Source organism: Arvicanthis niloticus, chromosome 2, assembly GCF_011762505.2.
Source record: "Arvicanthis niloticus isolate mArvNil1 chromosome 2, mArvNil1.pat.X, whole genome shotgun sequence".
NCBI classification, from domain to species: domain Eukaryota; kingdom Metazoa; phylum Chordata; class Mammalia; order Rodentia; family Muridae; genus Arvicanthis; species Arvicanthis niloticus.
In genome coordinates this window covers 92,617,423-92,643,868 of record NC_047659.1, presented here as the reverse complement: position 1 = coordinate 92,643,868, position 26,446 = coordinate 92,617,423, and the positions used below count along the sequence as shown (strand labels likewise).

Genomic DNA, 26,446 nt, shown 5'->3' with positions numbered 1-26,446 from the left:
TGCTCGGGCTCGCAGTGTGGCAGCCGCCGATTGGCTGCGTCACGCCGCGTCGGGCGGGCCGAACCAGCTGGTAACTGCCGATTGGCGGGCGCGCGGGGCGAGGCGGGGCGGACGCTTAGGCGAACGCCTGCCGGTCAAGCTGTGGCGGAGGCCGTGACGGGGGTCGGCAGGAAGTGGGGGCTCAGCGAAGCCGGAGCGGCCCTGAGCTCCGCCCGCTGAGGAGGAGTGAAGCTCAGGGCGCCGGCGCGGAAGGCGGAGGGGTGAAGTCAGGGCTGAGTGGGCGGAAGTGCTCTGGAGCAGACGTGAGGCCCGTGAGCGGGCTGGAGCCGGGGGTAGGGGGAGAGGCTGGAGCTGTCGGGCTTCCTCCCTCCAGGGCGTTGGGGCGCGCACACACTTGAGCACAACGCGACACGTTTTCTAAATGTCAGACTGTTGCTTTGTCCAATTATAGGGCGTAGTAAGCCTACATCCTGCCGCTGCCCTACCTCGTATCCTGCTTTGTCAGGTCCACGTGAGGTCTGTATTCTTTGTCCTGCCTTAGGCCTCATGCCCTCCTTGCCTTTTTTTCACCGATTGTTGTTATTTGTTCGTTTGTTTGAGAGGGTGGGTAACTGAGGACTGAGCCCGGAACCTTGCACAACGCTGGGCAAGTGATCCAACACTGAATTATATCCCTACTCCTCTTCTGACTTGTGTCATGATCACACCAAGGTATCCAGACTAGCCTTGATTCATTCTGCAGTCCAGGAGGGCTAGAACTTTCCATCCCCTGGCCTCAGCCTCCCGAGTAGCTGAGACTGATGGTGTGCACTATGCACTAACAAGCACAGGCTCAGCGTCTACTTTTTTTTTTTTTTTTTTTGAGGCAAGGACTGCTGCCCTGGAATTCATTATATAGACCAGGCAAATGTTGAACTCAACAAAGACCCACTATCCTTTTGAGATTGAAATATCTGTCTACACCGCCAGCCTTTTAAACTGATTTTTGTTTTTCAAGATAGAGTTTCTCTATGTAGCCCTGGCTGTCCTTGACTAGGCTGTCCTTGACCTCGGAGCTTTGTCTGCCTCCAGAGTGTTGGGATCCAAAGCCATAGGCCACTTGCCCAGCATTTAAACCTAATTTTCAAAAAGGAGTATTTAATACAAATGCTGTCAGAAAGTGAAAATAACCCGAATATGTAGTTGGCTGTGGAGATATCTCCTATGACTTTTCTATCTTTTGCTTAGATGAAAAACAAAATCAAAACCAAACAATAACAAAAAAACCTTTGAGTCTTCAAATGTGTTTTTTTTGTTTTTTTTTTTAACTGCTCGTGGTTTCTTTGTGTTGGCTCCTTAAATCTTTAAAAGGCAAAGAAGGTGGGGGAGGAGAGAGCCTGCTAATTGTAGTGCAACTCTTAAGCATGACATCCTTGGCTCTATCTTCTTAACAGACATGGCACAGGAACGAGGACACTTACAGCTGCTCAGAGCTGATGCTATCCGTTCAAAGCTCATTGACACTTTCTCGCTCATAGAGCATCTGCAGGGCTTGAGCCAAGCTGTACCAAGACACACTCTGCGGGAGATATTTGGTTAGTAACCTTCTTGTCCACATCCTCAAAAGAAAGTAGAGACATACTTAAAAGTGGAGCCAGGAATGGTGATACATGACTGATTCGGGGATCACATGAGCTTTACATAATAAAGACCAGCCTGGGTTAGCAAGATTCTGGTTCAGAAAACAAAATGAAACAAAAACAAAACAAAAAATTAGGGCTGGCAAAATGACTTAATGAGTAAAAGTGCCTGCTGCCAATACTGATGGATGACCTGAGTTTGATTCTCAGGACCTACCTGGAAGGAGAGAACTGATTCCCAAAAGTTGTCCTCCAGTCTACACATGCACACACACAAATATTTAAAAAAGAAGAAGAAGAAGAAGAAGAAGAAGAAGAAGAAGAAGAAGAAGAAGAAGAAGAAGAAGAAGAAGAAGAAGAGAAGAAAGAAAGGAAGAAAGAAAAAGAAACCAGGTGTGGGTGATGCTTGCCTACAATCCCAGCACTCTGGGGGATGAGGCATCAGGAATTCAAGGGCATCCTTGGTTGAGAACAATATGAGGTTGTATGAGACTCTATCTCAAATAATGAGGCCAGAGACATAGCTTAGTGAGTGCAGGCACTTGCTCTGTAAACCTAAGTTCTATCTTCAGAACCCACATGGTACAAGAAGTCTACAGTTGTGCTCTTACACACACACACACACACACAAATGTGTCTTTTTTTAAAGACTTATGTATATGAGTACACTGCAACTGTCTTCAGAAGAGGGCATCGGATCTCATTACAGATGGTTGTGAGCCACCATGTGGTTGTTGGGAAGAGAGGATAACCACTGAGCCATCTCTCCAGCCCAAATGGTTGTTGTTGTTGTTAAGTACAAATAAAAGGAAATTTAGGGATGAGAAGCTATATTACACATGATAAACTCAGGGCTTTATAAATAAAACTTTTAGAATGTATGTATAGGACCTCTATCATTTCCTCTGAGTCCTAGTCAGGTATCCCTGATTGACTTTGAAAAGTTTCTACCAAAGGTACTTAAAACTTGAAGGTTTCTGGGCTGGTCATGATAGCACAGGCATTTAATGCCAGTACTTAGAAGGCAATGGCCAGTGAATCTCTTAAGTTGGAGAGAGCCTCCTCTACACACCAGGTTCTAAAGCAGCTGGGACTAAAACAAAATAACACTTCATACCTTTTGCTTCCACGAACACGGTCAGGGTTAGTTATAAACTCTACATTTCCACTTCAATCTAACAGAATTCTTAGTTGCTTTGAGAAAGAGTACCTTACAAGGCAGAGATCCTGCTGAATGGAAGAGGGCCCATCATTTCACCAGCATCCCTCCAGCATTCCTATCCCAACTCTCCTGCTTGTCCCAGTCCTCCAGCCAGTCTTTATGTTATCTGCTATCCTTTCTGTGTTAGGCAGAGGCTGGGGAGATATGAAGGCAGTCTTAGGTGTTGCCAGTACTGGTGGACTCAAGCTGAAAAACAGGCATCCCCAATTACCTTCCTATTTTTGTTACAGATCCTTCTCATCAGAAGAAACTCATGGCTGGAGATCAGGAGCAGCTAGTGCGCTTCTCCATAAAGCCCCGGCGCATGGGGCACATTAGACACTCCCAGCGGATGCTGAGCAGGTTCCGAGTGCGGTGCAGTCAGAGGCCACCTCTTTCCTTGTGGGCTGGATGGGTTCTGGAGAGTATCCTTTTGTGTCACTTGCTTTTATCTGTGGCTATTCCTCTTCTGTCAGTGAGTTACCTTTCCTCTCTCAAACTGTTTCCTTCCCATTCTCATAGCTGACATTGTTGTCTTTATTATTTAAGCTTCATAAATGAAAAAGTACTTCATCAGCTTCCTTAAAAGAAAACAGGTCCTGTCTTCTCGAATTTCATCATCTCCCTCATCTTTCTGAATACCTTTGTGCTGATGGTTGAAATAGGTAAGAACTGGGGCTGGCCAACAAAGACAGTGTGTGGAAGACAGTTCTCTCCTGGCCTGACCACTTTGTAGTTTCAGATATCATTTCATTGTGATGGGGACAGACTTATTTCTTCATTTATTTTTTGAGACAGAGTCTCATGTAGCCTACACTAGCTATACTACTCTGAACTCCATATGTAATCAGGGTGACCTTGAACCTTACCTCCTGCTTCTACTGACCATCTGAGATTACAGGTGTGCAACTCTAAAACCATTCATAAATTATATAAAATGTACTGAAAACATCTTGTCTAGTTGCTAGCTCAGGCAGATTACTCAGGTCAGGAGTGGTGGCAAATGCCTTTAATCCAGTGTTCTGGAAGCTGAGACAGGGTTGTGAGTTAAGGCCAGCCTGCACTAAGTAGTAAAACTGTCTCCAAAAAAAAAAAAAAAAGAACAATAAAAATTCCCAAGTTTCCTGTGTGTGTGTATGTGTGTGTGTGTGTGTTTTGAAAGATGAAAAGAGAAAAGGGCCAAAATAGAGAATGAGTGTGTGTGTTTCATAAAGCCCAGCCAGGTCCCAATGAACCATTTAGCCCAGGCTGACCTTAAATTTTTGATCCCCCTGCTTTCATTTTCTAGTGCCAAGATTATAGGCACGTGTCACCATGTTGGGTATAAGGGGTACTCAAGACTGGACCTAGGGCTTTGTGCATGCTAAGCAAATATACTGCCAACTTAGTTAAATCCCCAGCTCCTGCTTTGGGTGTATTTGAGACAGGGTCTCACTGTGTGATATAGGCTAATCTGAAACTCATCTAAGTCCCCTGCCTCTAAAAGTGTGCACCACCACTGCTGGCAGTAATCCCAGTTCTTGAGAAGTGGGTGCAGGAGGATTTACTGAGTTCTAGACCAGACTGGGCTATATATAGCAAGAGCATCTCAAAAACATAAGAGAAAAAAATTGAAGTAACTTTTTGACTAATATATTATTGCATATTATATTTTATAATTATTTTTATTTATATTTATTTTCTACTATTTTTATTTATTCTCTCTTCTAATACATCCTGACCACAGTTTCCCTCCCTCCACTTCTTCAGTGTCTCTGACACATGCCCTGTCTCCTAGATCCATTCCTCCTCTATTTCCCTTCAGAAAAGAGAAGTATCAACCAAACTTGGCATAACAAGTTACAATAAGACTAGGCACAAACCCTTATATCAAGGCTGGACAAGGCAACCCAGTAGGAGGGAGAGGGTTCCAAGAGCAGGCAAAAGTCAGAGACAGCCCCACTGCCATTGTCAGAAGTCCCACAGGAACATTAAGCTATACAACCACCACATATATGCAGAGGACCTAGAGCAAACCCATGCAGGCTCCCTGATTGCTGTTTCAGTCTCTGTGAATCCCTAGAACCTGATTCTGTGGGCTATCTTCTCCTGCTGTCCTCCACCCTTCTGGGCTCCTACGGTCCTCCCTCCTCCTCCTCCTCCTCCTCCTCCTCCTCCTCCTCCTCCTCCTCCTCCTCCTCCTCTGTGATGTTCCCAGAGTTCTACGTAACGTTTGGCTCTGGGTTTCTGCATCTGCTCCCATCAGTTGCTGGATAAAGTCTCTGATGATTGGGCTAGGCACCAATCTGAACTTCTGGAAGCTGTCATGTTTCATTTTAATGTTTAGGTTATACTTTTTTTAAAGATTTATTTTATTTTGTGTCTCAGTTTGTGGCTCACATGCACATGCAGGTGTTCTCAGAGGCCAGAAGTAAATGTCAGATCCCCTGGAGCTGCAGTAACAGATAGTTGTGAATTGCAAGTGTTAGGAATCAGTGCTCTTAACCTCTGGGCCATCTCTGTAGCCCCTGCCTGGCTGGTACTTTGGAGGCCCAACTGAGTTGCAGAAGACTGTCTCAAAACAGAAGGCTTCCTCAAAATACTTACTATCTAAAATAGGGATAATTCTCATATGCTAATGTAGGAAAATTATTGTCATACTTGAGGCAACAGCAAATTTAGGAAAAGCAGTAGAAACCAGATAAGAACATAAAGGCCACGTAGGTATAGTTCTTATAGTTAGAGCTATCATTATAGAGGATACTTCTATCTGTTTACAGAAGTTCTTGGGGAAGGGCAGCAAGATGTGGATAAAGCTACTTGCCACCAAGCCTGACCTGAAGAGAGCAACAGTGTACTCACAGACATTTAAAACAAATAAACAAACAAACAAACAAACAAAAAACAATCATCCTGGGGGCTGGAGGAAAGGCTCTGAGGTTGAAAGCACTGACTGCTTTTTCAGAGAGGTCCGAAGTTCATTTCCCAGCAACCACATGGTGACTAACCACCATCTATAATGAGATCTGGTGCCCTCTTCTGGCGTGCAAGCAGAACACTACATAATTTTAAAAAAATCTTTAAAAAAAAAAATCATACTGGGAAACATCAATGTAAGAGACATCTTTGAAATTATTCAAAAATTTATTTATTTATTTATCTATTTATTTATCTATTTATTCATTTATTTTGGTTTTTCGAGACAGGGTTTTTCTGTGTAGCCCTGGCTTTCCTGTAACTCACTCTGTAGACCAGGCTGGCCTTGAACTCAGAAATCCGCCTGCCTCTGCCTCCCAAGTGCTGGGATTAAAGGTGTGTGCTAACACTGCCTGGCCAAAATTTTAAATTTTTAAAAGACTTAATGTTATTTTTCTAAATTTTCAAGACCCATTGCTTTCCTATAAACTTTAGGACAAACTTAAGTGTGGCAGGTGGTAGGGGTGTAATAAAGAGGGAAATTCTATAGTTGTTGTACAACTATAGAATGGGTTGTATGTGACTTGCAACTAGTATTTCTACCAGACCAAGAGGTAAAGTATGGCTGTTGTTTTGTACCCTATATTACAAAGGTTGAAGCAACAATGTAGTGAGAAACTCAGGGACTGGAGAGAGGGCTCGGCAGTTAAAAACACTTGTGACTCTTGCAGAAGATCCTGGTTTGATTTCCAGCACTCAGATAGTAGCTCACAACAGTTTGGCTTCTGACTCGAGCAGTAGGCATACATGCAGGCAAAATACTCATACACGTAAAAAAAATCTTAAAAAGACTGAAATGGAAAGAGACGAAATAGTAGTGCTCACACCTCTGATTTATAAGTGACCATTCTTTATTACTCAGCGGCTCACCAGATCTTCATCTCTCCCTTGCTCTGCCTTACAGAACTGATGGCAACCACAAATACTAGTCTGTGGCCATTGAAGCTGGCTTTGGAGGTGGCAGATTGGTTTATCTTGCTTAGCTTCATTATAGAGATCCTTCTAATGTGGTTGGCCAGCTTTTTTCTCTTCTGGAAGGATGCCTGGAGTGTCTTTGACTTTTTTGTTACCATGTTGGTAAGAATAGATACCCTTAGGATTAGTTAGAGGGACCAGCAATGTGCCTAGGTACATTAAATTAAAACCTCCAAGAAGGAATGGATAGATGCTTATCTAACTTGCTGCTTTGATTTTTTTCCCCTTAAAACTAAAAGTAATTGTAGAAATTGTTGTCATTAGGAATATTAACCCCTAAAATAACATCTGCCAGTTACTGAACATTAAGTGTCGGCCACTATTTTAAGTATTTTATATGTCTTATCTTATGTTCTATAACAACTCAAGATATAAACACCAACTTTATTGCATTTTAAAATATCTATACAAAGTTGAAGTACATAGTTTAAATTGGTTAGTATAAAAAGACTAAACAGCTAATAGACTCCAGAACATGCTATTCAAAGATAACACCCAGAGAACTCTTAAGAAGATGGGATGGAAAAGGAGTAACCTGGGTCCTTTGGGTATCTTTACTTTTTGCCTGTGTCTCCCACAGTCTCTGCTTCCTGAGTTTGTGGTGTTGATAGGAGTCTCGGGGGACTCTGTGTGGCTCCAGCTGCTGAGGGTCTCTCGGGTGCTGAGGTCTCTCAAACTGTTTGCACGATTCCCTCAAATTAAAGTTATTCTTTTGGCTCTGGTCAGGGCCCTGAAGGTAATGTGAACTGATTAAAGTGGGGTGGGGGGCAAGTTAGAAAGACATGGGTTTAATATTTGATATAGTCAAAGAAAGTCATGAATGGTTCTTTAAAGTGTTCTTTATGAGAAAGGATAGGAGGTAAAGTGCTGTAGTTTAGAACTATCCTGTCTCTGTATTTGGTAGGGGACAGCTGAGTGGGCTTGCCTGGGCTGCCGGTGGGGATCAGCCTTCTCTTACCTACCCCTGACGTGAATCCTGGCCTCTAGAGCATGACGTTCCTCCTGATGTTGCTGCTCATCTTCTTCTACATTTTTGCTGTGACTGGTGTCCACTTCTTCAGAGAGTATTCCCGTTCAACCATCTCGGACCTGGAGTACAACATGTTCTTCTCGTAAGCATGGCTGAGGTTAACCCTCGAGGGGAGAGGCTTGTTTGATACTGAGAAGCTCATCTAAAGCACAATAATACAAAAAACTAGAGTAAGAGTCGGGCAGCACAAAAGAGAAGGAAAACGGGTGGTCTTGAAGCTCTGATGTTGGGTTTAGGACAACCAGTTCTGGTTCCTTTTTTTTGTTTGTTTGTTTGTTTGTTTTTGTTTTGTTTTGTTTTTCGAGACAGGGTTTCTCTGTGTAGCCCTGGCTGTCCTGGAACTCACTCTGTAGACCAGGCTGGCCTCGAACTCAGAAATCCTGCCTGCCTCTGCCTCCCAAGTGCTGGGATTAAAGGCGTGCGCCACCACTGCCCGGCTCCTTTGTTTTTAAAAATTGTAATTAAAATTTAACTATGTCACTTTCCCTCTTACCTTCCCCCCTGACCTCTCCCTAACCCTTCTCATGACCTCCTACTCCCTTTCAAATCAACTTTCTTTTTATTATCTATCTATCTATCTATCTATCTATCTATCTATGCATAAATACATAAATACAACTCTCTGAGTCTACTTAGTATTGCTTGTATGTATATGATTTCAGGACTGATCACCTTATATTGGATAAACTAATTGGGGATCAGCCATAGCAGATAAATTCTCCTTCTTTCAGCAGTCATCAGTCAGTTGCCCTTAGTTTTTTGTTCAGGGGTGCGACCCCATGAGATTTTTGTCTTTTACATCAGTATGTCTACTGTCATTGTCTAGGCAGCCATACTGCTAAAGTATTATGCATGTAGTTTCCCTGTCATTTCTTTTCTTTTCTTTCTTTCTTTTTTTTAAAGGTTTTTTTGAGACAGGGTTTCTCTGTGTAGTTCTGGCTGTCCTGGAACTCACTCTGTAGACCAGGCTGGCCTCGGATTCAGAAATCCACCTGCCTCTGCCTCCCAAGTGCTGGGATTAAAGGCGTGTGCCACCACTTCCTGACCCTTTTGGGATATCTTAACCATGCTGGTCATTGTTATAGTTGAAGAGCACCACAGTTGATATGGATAATCCTTCCTTGGAAGCTTACATATCACCTTCTAGTTTTATAAAAGCTGGGTTGCAGGAAGAAGGTTTTCAGATTAGATCCAGCTCAAATTTTCTGAGTTCTGTATCCAAAATGTATTGTGTCTTCAGGAATAAGGACTTACCTTCCACTTTTGACAGGCAGCCAATGACAGCAGCAAGAGCCTAGACAGTTTTGGGAGTCACTTGGACTACCCTGACCATAGTCTAAATTGAGATTTCTCATGCCTGATACTGGGTTTTTGTTTTTAGATAGTCTATTCACTCCTGTGGGGAGCACTGCCAGCCAAAGTGGCATAACTTAAGTTATGTATACAATGCACATATTTATATTGTATAATTTTAGGTAAATATAAAATAGCATGGTTCCTTAAATTCAGTGTTATTTGCTCTCCTTCTCCCCGTCTCCTTCTACATTGATTAGCCTTCCTCACCTCTTCCCAACTTACCCCCACCTTTGTTTTTCCTATTTCTCTATCATATAACCTGTATTCTGCTAGTCTTCTTGCTGCTGGTCCCCAGCCCCATGGTTCCTTTTTCCTCATTTCTGTGGCTACTCGGCTATATACTCACTTTCAAAGACTTAAAGCTAGGAATGACAGACAAGAGAGAACATGTGGTATTTGTGTGGTCTGAATTACCTCATTAAATTCAGTATATATTGAAGTTGCTTCAATTTCATAGCTATTGTACATAATAATGTCAATGAACAGGCTGACCAAGTATCTGTAAAGTAGGTTGTTGAGTACTCTGAGCATATGCCAAGGAGTGGTATAGCTGGGTCATATGGTAGATTTATATTTAGCTGTTGAGGATTCTCAGCATTGATTTACATTGTGGCTACACAGTTTGTAATCTCCCCAACAGTGAATGAGGGTTCTCTTTTCCCTATGTCTTTGCCAACATTTGTTGTCAATTTTGTTGATGGTAGCTGTTCTGAATAGGATTAGATGAAATCTCAGAATTGCTAAGGATGATGAATACTTTTTAAGATATTTACTAGCCATTCTTTCTTTTTTTCTTTCTTCTTTCTTTCTTTTTTTTTTGGTTTTTCTTTTTCTTTTTTTCTTTCTTTCTTTCTTTTTTTTTTTTTTTGTTTTTTGTTTTTTGTTTTTTGTTTTTCGAGACAGGGTTTCTCTGTATAACCCTGGCTGTCCTGGAACTCACTCTGTAGACCAGGCTGGCCTCGAACTCAGAAATCCACCTGCCTCTGCCTCCCAAGTGCTGGGATTAAAGGTGTGCGCCACCACAGCCTGGCTTTACTAGCCATTTTTTATTTCTTCTATTTAGAACTCTTTGTTGAGATCCATAGTCCATTTTAAAAATTCAGTCACTTGTTTTCCTGACTCTGTTTTTTTTTTTTTTAATTCTTTATGTATTCTGGACATTAATCCTCTGTCAGATATATAATTGGCAAGGATTCTCTCCCACTATTTTAGCCAGTGTTTTATTGCATTAAGATACATCATAACCATGACAATTCTTATAAAGAAAAACATTTAATTGGGGACTGGCTTATTTTCAGAGGTTTAGTTCATTATCTTCATGGTAGAAAGTATGGTGGCAAGCAGGCAGACCCCATGCTGGAGAAGGAGCTGAAAGGCTACATCTGGATCAGCAGGCAGCAGGAGGAGAGACACATTGAGCCTGGCTTAAGCTTTTGAAACCTCAAAGCCCAACCTAGTGACATACTTCCTCCAACAAGGCTACAACTACTCAATAGGACCATATGTCCTAATCCTTTCAAATTCTGCCATTCCCTGTGAGCATTTGGGGGCCATTTTCATTCAAACCACCCCTTTCACTCTATGAACTGATTTTTTTCTTAGCTGTACAGAAGTCTTTTAGTTTAATAAGGTTCTATATCTTAGTTGTTAGCCTTAATTCCTGGACAAGTGGAGTTGTTCTGGCTTTGTTTGGAACCTTACAAATTAAAACACTTTCTCATCTAGTACCTTTAAATACAGAATACTCCAGTTGGGAAGCCTGGCTTTGCAACTCAGTTACCTTGTTGTTTGTTTTATTTTGTTTTGTTTTGAGAGAGAGTATGTATCTCACATATCCCAGACTATGTATCTCGCTCTAGCTCTAGCTCCTCTATATATATTCTAAAAATTAGGATCAGGACCAAAGACGTGACTCAGTAGTTAAGAGCACTGGATGCTCTTTCAGAGAACCTAGTTTTAATTCCCAGGACCCACACAACAGCTCACAACTATTTCTAACTCCAGTTCTAGGAGATCAGACTCTTTCTTTTGGCATGCATGTGGTTCACAGACATACAAGGAGGCAATACATCTATACACAGAATAACTTAAAAAAATAAAGATGACCTAGAGAGATGACTCAGTGGTTAAGAATACTGACTGCTCTAGCAGATGACCTGGGTTCAATTCCCAGCACCTACATGGTGGTTCATAACCACCTGAAACTCTAGGGAATCTGTTTCCCCTTCCAGCTATCTTGGGCTCCAAGTATACATATGGCACACATACATACAGGCAAAATATCCATATACAAAATTTAAAAAAATATTCATAGCTATGGTTTGCATTGCTGGGAAGAGACACCATGACCAAGGCAAGTCTTATAATGACAACATTTAATTGGGACTGGGTTAACATAAGGTTCAGAGGTTCAGTCCATTATCATCAAGGTGGGAACATGGCAGCATCCAGGCAGGCATGGTACAGGAGAAGCTGAGAGTTCTTCATCTTCATTTGAAGGCTGCTAGGAGAAGACTGGCTCCCAGGTGGTTAGGAGGAGGGTCTCATTGCCCACCCCTACAGTGACACACTTCCTCCAACAAGGCCACACCTCCTGATAGTGCCACTCCCTGGGCCAAGCATATTTAAACCACCACAGTTGGTGATTTATTTGTCTTCTAAGAGTTCAGTAAGGGATAGCAAGATGGATCAGTGGATAAAGGTGCTTGCTGCCAAGCCTAATATTCTGATCAGTCTTGGAACCCAATGGTAGAAGTGAGAACTAACTCTTGCAAGAAATCCCTTCTTGCAAGATTTCTTGCACTTTCTGGGAAGTGACATGTATATTTACACGCACAGACACATACACACACAATAAGTAAATGCAAAAAGAAAAAGAAAAAGAAAAAGAAAAAGAAAAAGAAATTGAGCCTGGCAGTGGTGACGCACGCCTTTAATCCCAGCACTTGGGAGACAGAGGCAGGCGGATTTCTGAGTTCGAGGACAGCCTGGTCTACAGAGTGAGTTCCAGGACAGCCAGGGCTACACAGAGAAACCCTGTCTCGAAAAACAACAACAACAACAACAACAAAACCCAAAAAACCCCAAACAAACAAACAAAAAAAGAAATTGAAGAATCCCTGCAGTATTCGTTTATTGAGAAAATAGCAGCTCTAGGACTAATGGAGTATTGAGAGGAATTTACAGGGCTATTCATGATAAAGGGGAGCATAATAAAATCAAACTGGAGAATGATTAGCTAGAAAATGTTAAATATGATAGAAAAGGAGCTAATTAAAATATACTAGAAAGAAATCTCTTTATGTTGCTTTAAGAATAAGAGTGAGAACCTAGTGATTGTGGTACATACCTTTAAACCCAGCTCTCAGGAGGCAGAAGGCAGGTGGATCTCTTGAGTTCCAGGCCAACCTGGTCTACAGACCAAGTTCCAGGATAGCCAGGGCTACACAGAGTAACCTTGTCTCATAACCCCCCCCCAAGCCAATAAACAAACAAAAATAATAAGAATGAGGCCAGATGAAGACAGGAGTTCACCTCAAAGTTCAAAGTCAGCCTTGTCTACATAGGGTTCCAATCTAGCCAGGGCTGCACAGTGAGACTCAAAACAAAAACAAAGCCAAGTTTAGATTTCTGTTTCTGTATATTCACATTCTCCTTTCTTTAGGGACCTACTAAATTCTCTGGTGACAGTGTTCATCCTCTTCACCTTGGATCATTGGTATGCAGTACTTCAGGATATCTGGAAGGTGCCAGAATCTAGCCGTGTCTTTAGCAGCATCTATGTGATCTTTTGGTTGTTGCTTGGTTCCATAATCTTTCGAAATATCATAGTAGCCATGATGGGTAAGCACAGAGGAGGTATAACTTCATAGGAGGGATGGTGGGAAGAAACTGGCAATTGGGGTTGGTGGACTATTGGTAGAGAACCTAGTATTGTAGCAAGGAAGTTTGGATATTGGAATAGATGTTTCACTTTGTTTCTCTCCACTTAAGCAGTCTTCTTGGTTTAGTTATTACCACCTTCTAACTCCTAATGGCCCTCTGGGGTCAGTTACCAACTTTCAGAATATCAGAAATGAGCTGAATGAGGAGATGACCCACCTGGAGGTTCAGTATAAAGCTGACATATTCAAGCAACAGATTATCCAGAGGTCAGCTTCTATGTGTTCAAGCCCAATGTTATTTCTCTCTCTCTCTCTTTTTTTTGTTTTTTGTTTTTGTTTTTTCGAGACAGGGTTTCTCTGTGTAGCCTTGGCTTTCCTGTAACTCACTCTGTAGACCAGGCTGGCCTCGCCTGCCTCTGCCTCCCAAGTGCTGGGATTAAAGGCGTGCGCCACTACCGCCCGGCCCAATGTTATTTCTCAACTCACTCCCTATTTCTTTTCCTTGGTCCTTTTCCTTGGTCCTGTAGGTAAAGTAGTCCACATTCTAGTGTTTTTTTTTTTTTTTTTTTTTTTATGCTGTGGGGATTTCTCTACTCCCCTTCATAGCCTATCTGAATTATTTTTTATTACACTTTTGCTGACCTGTGGCTTTTTTTTTCTAATTTTAATTTCTTTTTCTTTTTGTAGGAGACATCAGTCTGAATCAGTAAGGTAAAGTAGTGATAGCATCATGGATGACAGGAGAATGATGTGAATTGGGATGGAAAGATAAGGCATAGATGGCAGAAATCATCAAAGATGAAGATTTGCTGAGAGAGAATCCATGATGCCTTCCAACATTATATGTTTATTTTCTAACTCTCTAAAACCCATGGGTGGGGTCTTTGCAGATGTGGTTAATCTAAATATCTTTAGATGGATCATCCTGGGTTATTTGGGTAGGTTCTAAATTAGCAATAAATATCCTTCTAGGAAACCAAGAGAAGATATGGCAGCAGAGAATAGGTGAAAACGTGGGGGTTGTTTGTTTTGTTGAGACAGTGTTTCTTTCTACAGTCCTAGCTATCCTGGAGCTTGACCACTTCAAAGTCACAGAGCTCCTCCTGCATCTGCCTCTGAGTGCTGGGATTAAACACATGTGCCACCACACTTATCGATTGTTTTGTTTCTGTGGAGGATTTTTTTCCTCAATTTTTTTTTAACTTTAGGTTTGACATGGTAGTACATGCCTTTACCCATCATGACTGGCTATGGCTTGTAGTTTTAAATGGGGCATCCTCATTAAAAGTAATATGTGAGCAAAGACTTGAGAGAGATGAGGTTTCTGTGAGTGTATATGGTGAAAGTGTTAGTAGCAGACAGAACAGTTGCTACAAATATTCTGAATTGTAAGTACACCTAATGCATTTGGGAAACAGAATTGGCCATTGTAATTGGAGCAGAAAATGAATAACAGGAGATAAAGTCTGAGAAAGAATGGATTACATTTTAGCTACTTTTTGGCAGCTGTGATAAAACACCCAGACCAAGGTAACTTAAAGAAGGAAGAGTTTGTTTTGGCTTATGTTTCCAGAGAGAGTAGAATAATGGCAGAGAAGGCATAGCCAGAGCTGCAAACTGAGAAATCACCTCTTTAACTGCAAACATTAAGCAGAGAAAGTGAACTGAAAGTGGGACAAGGCTGTGAACTCTCAAAACCTGTCCCTAGGGACATACTTCCTCCAGCAAAACTCCCCTTCCTAAAGGTTCCATAACCTTTCCAACAGTACCACCAACCAGGGACCATGTGCTCAAAATGCATGAACCTGTGGGTTACAGTGTTGACTCAAACCATCCTAGCACTGAGTAGGATTCTGTAGGGCTGTAGGAGATTGTTGTAGGCTCTTAGACTCATTTATAACAAATGGAAGTAAAACAGAGGAATAGCATTAAGTGATTTACATTTAAAAACGGGTTTTCTGTTGGACTGGTATGAGAAGGAAGAGAATAGTTAAGAAAGATACATTGGGGATGACTGAGCTGGGAAGTACCTAAGCCTAGAATCTGAGAACAGTTTGGCTCTTAAAGCTGTAATCAAAGCTTCAGGGATGCCAGGCTCGGGGCTAACATGAATAAATGGACTACCACATCTTGTAAGTATATTTGAAGTAATACAATTTCTTTCTATATGTATAGAGGAACCAGTCAAGGAAGGATCTCCGAAGACATAACAGAAACTTCTGATATCAGTGATGCCAATGAAAGTGATGCTGATGAAAGTGATGCCGATGAAAGTGATGCTGATGAAAGCGATAGTGACAAAAGCGATGAACAGAAAAGTGATGGCGAGAAAAGCAATACTGAGAAACACTATGCAGAGAAAATCTATCCAGAGAAAATCTATCCAGAGAAAAGTTATTCAGAGAAAAGCTATCCGGAGAAAAGCTATGCCCAGAAAAGCTTTGTTGAGACTGAAGCTGAAAAAGTAAAAGAACAAGAGTTAAAAGAAAAGGCCCACCCGGCCTCTCCTCCCAACTCTTCATCCCACGGCTCCACTGCAGCCGATGCTGCTTTCATCGGTACGCAGAATGGCTCCTTCCATTTGAATTCACATTCCTGTTGCTTATGTGACCCACAGTCATTGTTTTGTGGCCCAGGATGATTTCAAAACTCAATTCTCCTGCCTTATGCTGCAAATTCTGGCAGGGTAGGCAAAGTGTAAGACATCCAGGTTGTCATTGCCTCCTCCTCCTCTTCTTCTTCTTCCTCCTCTTCTTCTCTTCCTCCTCTTCCTCCTCCTCCTCTTTTTTTTCTCCTTCCCTTTTGCAGACTTACACTGTAACCCAAGCTAGCTTGGAAGTCATTATATAACCCTAGCAAGCCTAGTGACTCAGCCTTCCAAGCTCTGGAATTGCAGGTGTGTGCCACCACATCTGGCTTACACATGTGTTAAAGAAGCATTCTTCCTCACAGAAAACTTGGACTGGGAGACTCTTGTGCATGAGAACCTGCCTGGGCTAATGGATATGGATCAGGATGACCGTGTTGTTTGGCCCAGAGATTCACTTTTTCGATATTTTGAGTTACTGGAAAAGCTTCAGTATAACCTAGAGGAGCGCAAGAGGTTGCAAGAATTTGCAGGTGAGGATGTAAGGCAGTCATGGGGTCCAGGAGTTTTTAAATATAAGGAGGTAGCACCTCTGTCTCAATCCCCTCCCCTCATCAGTAACAGTAACTTAGAGAAGAGCTAGAAATTTGGGTTCACCAGGGGGCGCTCAAGTCTTACAAGATCTGAAAGCTTGATTCTCAGGCTGCTGTTAGCACTGCTGGCAGTGTTGAGAACCAGGCCTAGGCAGGTTCCTGCTAAGCCTGGCAGTGGACCCCCCTTCTCTGTGAAGGCCACACTTCAGCTTGCAGTAGGGATCTGGGCTCAGAGTCACACTGGAGAGCTAGAATCTGAAAAAGCAAACACTACTGCATCCCCAAAGGACGTCAGTGAACCAAACTTCTTTTCCTAGCAGCCTGTCTACCATCAGTCTCCAGAAAGAAGTAGATAAGCTGCACAGGAGAATTGAATATAAACTGAAAACTTATCAGCTCCAAATCATTTTTCCATTTGGAAAATAAATTTACCATTTGGAGATTAATATGAGTTAATCAAATTCCTCCAAAAAAGAAAGAGAAGGAAAAAGAGACAAAAGAAAGGAAGATGCATACACACACACACACACACACACACACACATGCGCGTGCGCACACACACACCTACCCATAAACTATGAGTTAGGGTTTTTTTGTTTTTGCTTGTTTGTTTTTTAAACATTTAAAAGTTAAAATTTATTTGTCTGTTTGTTTTTAGTTTTATATGTACTAGTATTTTGCCCCCATGTATGCCTCTGCTCCACATGTGTGTTTGATACCCACAGAGGTCAGAAAAGGACCAGATCCTCCCAGAACTGGAAGTATAGTCTGTGATCTGCCACCTGAGTGCTAGGAATGAAACCCAGGTCCCCTAGAAGAGCAGACAGAGCTCCTAAATGCTGAGCCTCTCCATCCTCCTTTTTTTTTTTTTTTTTTTTAATGAAAAAAAGATTTATTTATTTGTTTTATATAAGTATACTATCTCTATCTTCAGACATACCAGAAAGAGGGCATCAGATCTTATTACAGACAGTTGTGAGCTACCATGTGGTTGCTAGGAATTGAACTCAGGACCTCTGGAAGAGCAGTCAGTGCTCTTAACCATTGCCATCTCTACTGCCCCTTTAAATATTGTTTAGTTTTGTCTGAATTTTCTTCCTTATATCCTTTTAAAATGAACCTAATTGAAACTGAGAAATTAGGCAGCAGGATTTGTGTGTGTATATATATACATATATATACATATTCATGTGTGCATTGTGACACAGAAAGGCCATAGGAATTTATAACATTTAGGGGTCAGCAAGATGGCTTAGTGGGTACTTGTCACCAAGCCTGATAACTGGAAGGGCAGAACCAACTTCTGAAAGTTGTCCTTCAATTTTCATGTATGTGCCATGAAATTTCAGCCAGCGTATCAGAGACCATCTTTATCTGTATCAAAACGTTGACTGGGATTAATTCTGTTCTTTCAGTCACTCTTAGCCCCATCTTGGTAGGAGGAGACAGGATGGAAGGTAGGAAAAAGTAGGAAGGAACTTTCAGATTTTGTTTTGTGAGTTAGGGTCTCACTTTTAATCTTCACTATGAGGCTATGCATCTAAGGCAGACCTCAAATCCCAGCAATCTCCTGCCTCATCTATCAAAGCAGAACCCAGGTCAGTGGATTGATCTTTATTTATTTATTTATTTATTTATTTATTTATTTATTTGAGCCAGAGTCTCACTATGTAGCCTTTGCTGGCCTAAAACTCACTATGTAGACCAGGCTGACCTGGAATTCACAGAGATTCCTCCTCCCTCTCTTTCTAAGTGCTGGGATTAAAGGTGTGTTTTACCATGCTTAGTTCAAAGTCCAGATAAAACATTATTTTTGAGCCCAGATCTTTAAAACATTATTTTTTAACTTTCATATGAGTGTTTAATAGATGTTCACCACATCTTCCACACATTCTAATCTTTCCTTCCTCACCCTCCCCTTTGGCATTTCTTACTAACTGTGGAGAACTGAATGCATGCAGAGAGAGGTCAGAGGACAACATCTGAGAGTCAGTTCTATCCTTCCATTCTATGGGTTCTGAGAACTGAACTTGGACATTCAGACTGGGCATCAAGTGTCTTTATCTGCTGAATTGCCTGCTGTCTCTATTAGCTCTCTTTGTCCCATGGGCAATTTCATTTCAACTTTCATGCCATACATACATATAAAGTCTAGAAACTGCAAATGGAGAAAATACATGATATTTGTTTTTTCCAAGATTGTAGAGCTCAGACCCTGACAAACTTGTTTATAGTAAAGAGAAGATAGGTTTAAGTAAATATTGCTCAAGATTTATGTGGGAATCTGGAACTCAGAAAGCAGAACCTTCACCAAACATGTGTTCAAGCATTCTTCACTTTCTGACCTCACGGTTTGTTTCTTTACAGTTCAGGCACTGATGAGTTTTGAAGATAAGTGAAGACACAGCAAAAGCTAATGATGAACACAATTGGAATTTAAAATATAAATATTCAATAAATACTGCTAATGACTATTTCTGGTAAGTTTATTAAGTATTTTTATGAGGTTTAGATGATACTAAAAGGCAAAAAAAATGACTTCAGAGGCCACTGGAGCCTGTGCTGCTTCTTGGCTTCCCAGCTAGTGCCCAGTTCCTGACCTGGCTGTATGTATTATTCTAGTTCCTATTCTTTCTGTAACTTCTACTTCCTAGTAAGAGTCCCAGTTTGACTTTATTTTGGCTACAGTCTGTGTAGGTGTCTAGGTGGGATTACTGAGTCTTCAGAGATGTTCATGTAGCTGCTTAAGCAGTGCACCATTGTCTACTCTGCCGACTCTGCCCTCTTATACATTATTAACTTTCCTTTTCAGTGCTAGCAGTGGACGCGGAACTTCATGCATGTTAGCCCCGAGTTTTAGCAATCACTTACATCTCTAGTTCCTTTTTACTGATCTTAATTGACTTTATTTCAGCTCTACAATCAGCCAGCAGTCTAGGTCAACAACGATGGTTCAGAGTGTTCCCATGCACTTATTAACTGCAAATACATGTTATTCACACCCATTCCTGGACCAAAAGGTTGTAGCTTTCTTCATCTCACTTGTCATTGCTCGGGGAAGTTTTCATGCCAGATTGTTTCATTGTTTGTGGAACCTCAGAAATTATCTATTTCCCAATCAAAGCAGAGCCCCCCTCCCTTTTTTTTTTGTTTGTGTATGGTATTGGAGATCAACCCCATATCCTCATGTATCCTACCACTGTCCTATAAGAAGGAGGCCCCTTTACAACATCCTGAAAGGTTGACTATCAAGCCAATGCTTGGTGATAGACTGTCTGAAGGTATCCCATTCCACTGTTGAAAGACTCAAGTCTCTTTTGGTTCAGTTTTAGTGATAGGGTCTTTGGTTCTACCTGAGGCTGACCTCAAACTTACTGTGTAGTGCAAGCTGGCCTTGGACTCCTGCTTCAGCCTCCTGAGTCATAGGATTGCATGCCAAACATATTATTTAATTCTTTGGAAATGCTTATTATTAAAAATTCTATTGCTGACCTGTGGTGGCATACGCCTTTAATCTCAGCACTTAGGAGGCAGAGGGAGGTGGATCTCTGTGTGTTTGAAGCCTGCCTGGTTTACAAAACAAGTTCCAGGATGGCCAGGGCTACACAGAGAAACCCTGTCTCAATCCTCTGCTTCCCCTCCCAAAATAATTTATTAACCTGGGCTGAGGAGATGGCTCAGTAGTAAGGTGCACTTGCTGCTCTTGTAGAGGACCCAGGCTCACAACTGCCTATAACTCCAGTTCCAGGGATCTGACACCCTCTTCTGCTCTTCTCAGGTATGTAGTCCCAGACATATATGCAGATAAAACATACATGCACATAAAAATAATAAATATTTAAAAAATTCTATTACCCATTGAGTGCTTGATATATATATATATAAACATTTATTATATATATAATATACATGCTCTATAAATATACTCTATATTTGAAGTATGTATTATATGCCATAAAATAACCAGGTCTATAAGACAACCTCCCATTTTTATTTTTTAATTGAAAACTTTTTTTTCCTTTTGAAACAGTTTTACTCCATAATTTATGCCGGACTAGAACTTATTATGTAGCCCAGGCTGGCTTGAGCTCTGTGGCTAGTAAGACCTTGTCTAAAAACAAACAGGATGGGGGAGATGGCTTGGTTGATAAAGTGCTTGTTGATGAAGCAGGAGGGTGTAAGTTCAGGTCTCAGCACCCACACAGAAGCCAGACATGGCAGCATGTCTGTGATTCTGGTTCTGAGAGGCATAGACAGGTAAATCCCAGGGGCTCACTTGCCAGCCACTCTAGCCAAAACTGAGTTTCATTTCTATTACAATCCCTGTCTCAAAGAATGAAGTAGAGAGTGATAGAGGAAGGCATCTGATGTTGACATGTGTGTGCGTGTGTACCTGTACACATATGAACACTCATGCATGCACCACTCCCACCCACTCCACACATAAAAAAAGCAAGTGCCACAAAGGAAGATAAAACACTAAACTGTATTCTTTAAAATAGTTCATGTTGTATGAACTATATGTCCAAATGATGTATACAAAGGTTTCCTTTTTTATTAGATTTATTTGTTAATCTATTTTGTATGTCTCTATATGCGAATTCCATAAGTCATGAGTGGAGGAGAGAAGGCCACTATTGAGAACTGGACTCAGGTTATTAGACTTTACAGCTGAACCATCTCACCAGGAGGCTTTCCTGAAATCAAGAACCAACACAGTCGGCTATAGTGGTGCATCTTTGTAACCTCGGTACTTGGGAAGCAGAGAGGCAGGGGATCAAGAGTTAAAGGCTGAGCCAGGTACTGGCTCAGCCACATCTTACCTTCTGGCGTTTTATTTCTTTTGGGAGATCTTTCTCCAAGAGCTAAACAGAGATCATGGAATTTATAATCTCCTGCTTGGGTGATTTGTATGTACGAAGGGCATCTTGTTGGCTTGCTTTTGTTGTCACTCTGCCTCCAAGTACTGTAATTATAGGCATGTGTAACAATAATCAACTTGAATATACATTTTCTAGCTCTCATTTAATTTATTTATTAAATTACTTATTTACTTATTTTTGTGTGTGAACTCATGTGTTCTCTATAAGTAGCTGTAGCTATCCTGGAACTTGGTCTGTAGGCCAGGTTGGCCTTGAACTCAGAGATACCCGAGTCTACCTCCTGAGAGTTATGATTACCAGGTATGTCTTATTCCTTGTATAAGTAGTAACTGGAATTCCTTTTTAAAAAATAAGTGTGTGAGCCGGGAAGTGGTGAAGTGGCCTTTAATCCCAGCACTTGGGAGGCAGAAGCAGTTGGATTTCTGAGTTCCAGGCCAGCCTGGTCTACAGAGTGAGTTCCAGGACAGCCAGGGTTACACAGAGAAACCCTGTCTCAGAAAAAAAACCAATGGCGGGGAAAAGAAAAGAAGTGTGTGTGTGTGTGTGTGTGTGTGTGTGTGTGTGTGTGTGTGTGTATTGGAACTGGAGTTACAAGATTGTTTGTTAGTCTCCCAGTGTGTGAGCTGGGAATTCAACTTGGGTCCTCTGTAAGGGCCATAAGAATTCTTAACTGCTGAGCCATCTCTCTAGTCCTTTAACAGCAATTTACTAAAAATGAATTTTCTTAGGTTGGGGATGTAGTTCAATTGGTAGTGTTTGCCTAGCACGAAAGGTCTGGGTTTGATCTTCATCACTGTAAGACTGTTATGGTTAGAGTGCACCTATAATCCCAGCACTTAGAAGGTCAAGGCAAAACAATCAAGAAGTTAGAGCTATCCTCAGCTACATGTAAAGTTCAAAGCCAGCCTGACATACGTGAGAACCTGCCTAAAAGAAAGAAAATGGCCCCTATCTAAATTGTTTGTTTGTTGTGGGTTTGGTTTTGTTGAGACAGAGTATTGCCATTTAATCCTGGCTGGCCTGGAGCTTGTAGAGAGATCTGCCTGCCTCTCTGCCTCTGCCTCTTTCTCTGCCTCTCTGCCTCTCTCTCTCTGCCTCCTCTGCCTCTCTCTCTCTCTCTGCCTCTCTGCCTCTGCCTCTCTCTCTCTCTCTCTGCCTTCTCTGCCTCCTCTGCCTCTCTGCCTCTGCCTCTCTCTCTGCCTCCTCTGCCTGTCTGCCTCTGCCTGTCTGCCCCTCTGCCCCTCTGCCCCTCTGCCCCTCTGCCTCTACAATGCTGGAATTAAAGCCATGTACCACCTGAGGAAAATATTTTAAGACTTCTTCCAGATGGAATAACAAGCTCAAAATCATAATAGAATTTTTAAAATTTATTTATGTTTATGATCCATGTACATGCCTGGTTTCCTTTGGTGTTAGAGGAGTACATCAGGTCTTCTGGAACTGGAGTTTCAGACAGTTGTGATATGCCATATAGGTAATGGGAATTGAACCCAGGTCTTCTGGAAGATTAGCCAGTGTTGTAACTGCTGAGCCACTGCTCTAGTCTTGTTAGAATTCTTTTTTTCATTTTGTTTTGTTTTGAGATGGGATCTCTCTATATACTCCCAGCTGTCCAGGGTATTGCTATATAGACCAGGCTGGCATCGAACTCACAGAGATTCTACTGTCTCTACCTCCTGAGTGCAAGATTAAAGGCATGTGCCACCACACCCAGCTTCCACAATAGAAATCTTAAGTCCCTGTAATGTGAACTAGAAGTAAATGGAGTCGAAGCTGTGTTGTGCTGGCTCCATGTCTTTCTTCCTCTCTTAAAAGAGAACCAATTGAGACCTCGTCTCCCACCTTCTGACCTTCTCTACTTTGGTATTTGTTTGTTTGTTTAATATTTTGTTTGAGGCAGGGTCTTACTATATAGCCCTGGCTAGCCTTGACCTCCAGATCCTCCTGCCTCAGTCTCCCAAGTGCTGAGAATACTGGCATGCACCACTAGAAGTCTTTACAACTTCACTCCTTCTTCTAAATCTTACATGCAGATTTCTCTGTCGTTCAAATAGAACAAAAGAAGGAAAATAATTCTTGGAATGGATCCCAGAACGGCTGAGTAAACAAGCTTCGATGCCATTAAAAATTGTCCTAACCACATATTTTCATTGGGATTTTTCTCCTCCTTTGGCTTCATGACCTCTTTTAAAGTTTTTCTTTAGATGGCTTTCACTCTACTTAAAAAAAAAAAAACTCCCTCCCTACTTTTATTGGAACCATCTCCTTAACAAGCGTTAAATTAACAAGCATTAACTTTATAGTCTTCAACCATTAAATTATCTTCAATTAGTTTGGTCTAACTTAAAAAAATATTTTAAAGCCAGGCAAGGTAGTGCATACTTTTAATTTTGGTATTCAGAAGGCATATCTCTCTTTGAGTTTGAGGCTAGCCTGATCTACAGTGTGTTGCGCGCACCTCCCGTGTCCTGTCCCCCCTCACCCGTGGAAGAGAGACACGAGAGACGCAATTCGGGTAGTTACTGCAAAACGAGGCTTTACTCTGAATCAGCAAACCTGGAAAACGCGGAAGGACGCGGAAGGGCTGAAGACAGGAAGAGGCCCCACTTAAATACACCCTAGAGTGACTTATTCACTTCTGATTGGCTGTTTGCTCACCACCCAATATTATGCCTTGGGATTGGCCAGTGACTTTGGCGGGCTTTCTGCCTTTGCAGCTGCGCAGTTAATTGTTTACTACTGGGAAGACACGAGGCCAGCGCCATCTTGGAAGGGCGCATACTGACATACTCACTACAGCTCCCAACAACAGTGAGTTCTAGGGTACCCAGGACTGTATAGGAAGACCCTGTCTTAAAAAAGAAAGAAATCATCAGGCATGATGGTGGTGATGGTACAGGTCTTTTATCCCAGGCAGATCTCAGTGAGTTCTAGGCCAGCCTGGTCTACAGAGCAAGTTCCAAGACAGTCAGGGCTACACAGAAAAATCTTGTCTCAAACAAAAGTTTTTAAAGAATATTTTTAAAGATTTAATTATGTATATGTGTCTATGCATGGGTATGTACACATGGGTGCGGGTGCCTACAGAGGCCAGAGCCTGAGTTACAGGAGATTGTGAGCTGCTGGGCATGGGGAACTGAACTCTTACAGACTGAGCCATCCTGCTAGACCCTTTTATTTATTAGTTGACAATGTTATGTACATATACAATGTATCTTGATCATATCCACCTCCAACTCTTCCTGTCACTCCTGGACACACTCCTACATCCCATCTTCCCACTCTTTCGTTCTTTCTTTTTTCTTTCTTTCTTTCCTTGTTTCTTTGTTTCCTTCCTTCCTTCCTTCCTTTTTAACCCATTGAGTCCAATTAATGCTGTGTATTGCAATGTTGACTTGCTGGTTTGTGTCAATCTTGTCCAGGTAACCATAGCTGCAATGGGTTCATCAGGGCAACCGTTATGTGTAGTCCAAAAGAAAGCATTTCTGAACAGTCCGCCCATCTTCTGGCTCTACATTCTTTCAACGCCCTCTTTCACAGCCTCATGAAAAGGCTGAGCCTTGTGTTAGGAGGTCGATATATATTCCATTTATGCCCGAGCGAGCACTCAACATAATCTTAGCATTTTGACTATGAGTCTCTACACTGCTACCCACTAAAGAATAAGGCTTCTCTGGCAAGTGTTCAGAACAGCACTAATTGATACCCATAGATAAATACAGTATTTACAGGGCATATTGGCATCATATTCATTTAGCAAAACAATAGTAGTAGGTTCTGCCCTAAAGCCTATGACCTCCCAAGTCATGGAATTTTGGCCATATTTACTGTGCCAGGTATGAATTCCCTCCAGTGGAGCAGGGTTCATAACCAATCAGAAAGCAGTTGCTTGTAGTATGTAGTTTCTACTATCCTGCTTTAAGCTCCGGGGGAACTACACTACCAGCCCTGTTCAGACACACACAGAGCTCATTTTTGATATGCTTTATTTAGTTCAATGGCCAGGCTCTTCTAAGCCTTCCTTGACTATCACAACCTTCTTTTCACTCCTATCTCAGCACCCTAAATCTGCCCTCAACTTTAGTTGCTCAGTTACCTTTAGTCCTAGCTCAGTACCCTAAGTCTGCCCTCAGCTTAGTTGTGTTTCTAATCTCCCACCTGCTACCCTGGTCCAGTCAGGGAATCGACCAATGTCCACTCCACCCAAGATCTCACATGGCTGGTGGCTCTTTCTCCCTCTGAAGCATGGTGAATCATTTTTCCTCCTCTGCTTCTGCTAGCCTGCCTTCAGGAACCTGGACATTCCACCTCTTCTGCCTAGCCATTGGCCGCTAGCATCTTTACTGATCAATCAAGAACCAACTGGGGAACAGGACCTTCAGTGTTCATTCCCGATCAGAGCATCAGAACCACCCCATACAGTTGCTCTCTTCTGTAACCTTCATCCCACTATTGCACCAGTGGGCAAATCTTGCCTGGCAAGTCAGCATGATAACATACAGGTTCCAGTGTTGAGCTGAGTAAGACCATTTATATCTTTATTATTATTATTATTATTATTATTATTATTATTATTATTATTATTATTGTTATTATTATTAATGTATGCCAGAGTGTGTGTGCATGTGCATACATGCCATAGTGCAGTGTGGAGGAGGTCAAAGAACAATTTTCTGACATCAGTTTGACCATGGATTCTGGGGATTGAACTCTGGTCTTCAGTCTTGCACTAACTGCCTGGTCTGCTTACACTGTTTCAACCACCATGTGATATATGCCAATGATCTCCAATTCCATTTTCTTGCCAGACCTCTTAATAGCTCCAGGGGAAATACTCAGCTGCCTGCTAAACATCTGCACTTGGGTTCCCTCAGGTATATAATTTGTAATATATCCCATACTGAACTTAATTACTATTCCTTCAAACTTTCTCTTTTCTCTCCACCTTCTGTTCCTTCTAATGCTATCGGGGATCAAATTCAAAGATTTTGCAAGTGCTCTACCACTGAGATACATTCCTAGGCCCTTGGTTTTCTAAGCCAAGGTAAAGTGCCAAACAACTTCCTTGGCTTGGAAGAATCCTCAGCAACCCTCACCATGTTTAACTCTGAGGTCTTTTACAGGAGATCTTTTATTTGCAAAGAAAATATTGATCTTAAGGCTAAGACTATGACTCAGAATATAGTGCTGACATGTGCATAGCCTGGGTTCTCATTGCAGGGATAAAAACCAAACAAGAAGTGCTGGTACTTGCTGGTAGCCTGGTAATGTTGCCTCTGCTAGGATCACACTAGGTCAAGACAAATTTACTCTTTCTCTCTCTTTTGAAAAATTACACTTATTGATGAGTATGGTGGTGCATG

General features: G+C 41.8%; 1 protein-coding gene across 7 annotated transcripts; it reads left to right on the top strand.

Moving 5' to 3' along the window:
* The first annotated feature begins 86 nt into the window (after positions 1–86).
* Positions 87–18,674, top strand: Catsper2 (cation channel sperm associated 2). 7 transcript variants are annotated; one of them, XM_034495768.3, is made up of 14 exons: positions 87–260; positions 452–516; positions 1,434–1,574; positions 3,072–3,245; positions 3,417–3,485; positions 6,680–6,852; positions 7,331–7,486; positions 7,738–7,862; positions 12,801–12,979; positions 13,188–13,287; positions 13,708–13,731; positions 15,196–15,578; positions 15,973–16,140; positions 18,568–18,674. In XM_034495768.3, exons 3-14 carry the CDS (start codon positions 1,436–1,438, stop codon positions 18,597–18,599), a joined length of 1,722 nt encoding a protein of 573 aa, XP_034351659.1. In that variant the 5' UTR covers positions 87–260; positions 452–516; positions 1,434–1,435; the 3' UTR covers positions 18,600–18,674. The 7 variants fall into 7 exon arrangements, with proteins under 7 accessions (XP_034351659.1, XP_076785722.1, XP_076785720.1 ...); XM_076929605.1 differs by having other exon boundaries at positions 185–302; XM_076929607.1 differs by lacking the exon at positions 1,434–1,574 and having other exon boundaries at positions 100–260.
* The last annotated feature ends 7,772 nt before the right edge of the window (positions 18,675–26,446 follow it).

Coding starts and splice junctions, on each gene's coding strand:
- Catsper2 (XM_034495768.3), top strand. CDS start 1,436: ATGGCACAGGAACGAGGACACTTACAGCTGCTCAGAGCTGATGCTATC. Junction 13,288..13,707: donor AAGCAACAGATTATCCAGAG/GTCAGCTTCTAT, acceptor TTCTTTTTGTAG/GAGACATCAGTCTGAATCAG. Junction 13,732..15,195: donor CATCAGTCTGAATCAGTAAG/GTAAAGTAGTGA, acceptor CTATATGTATAG/AGGAACCAGTCAAGGAAGGA.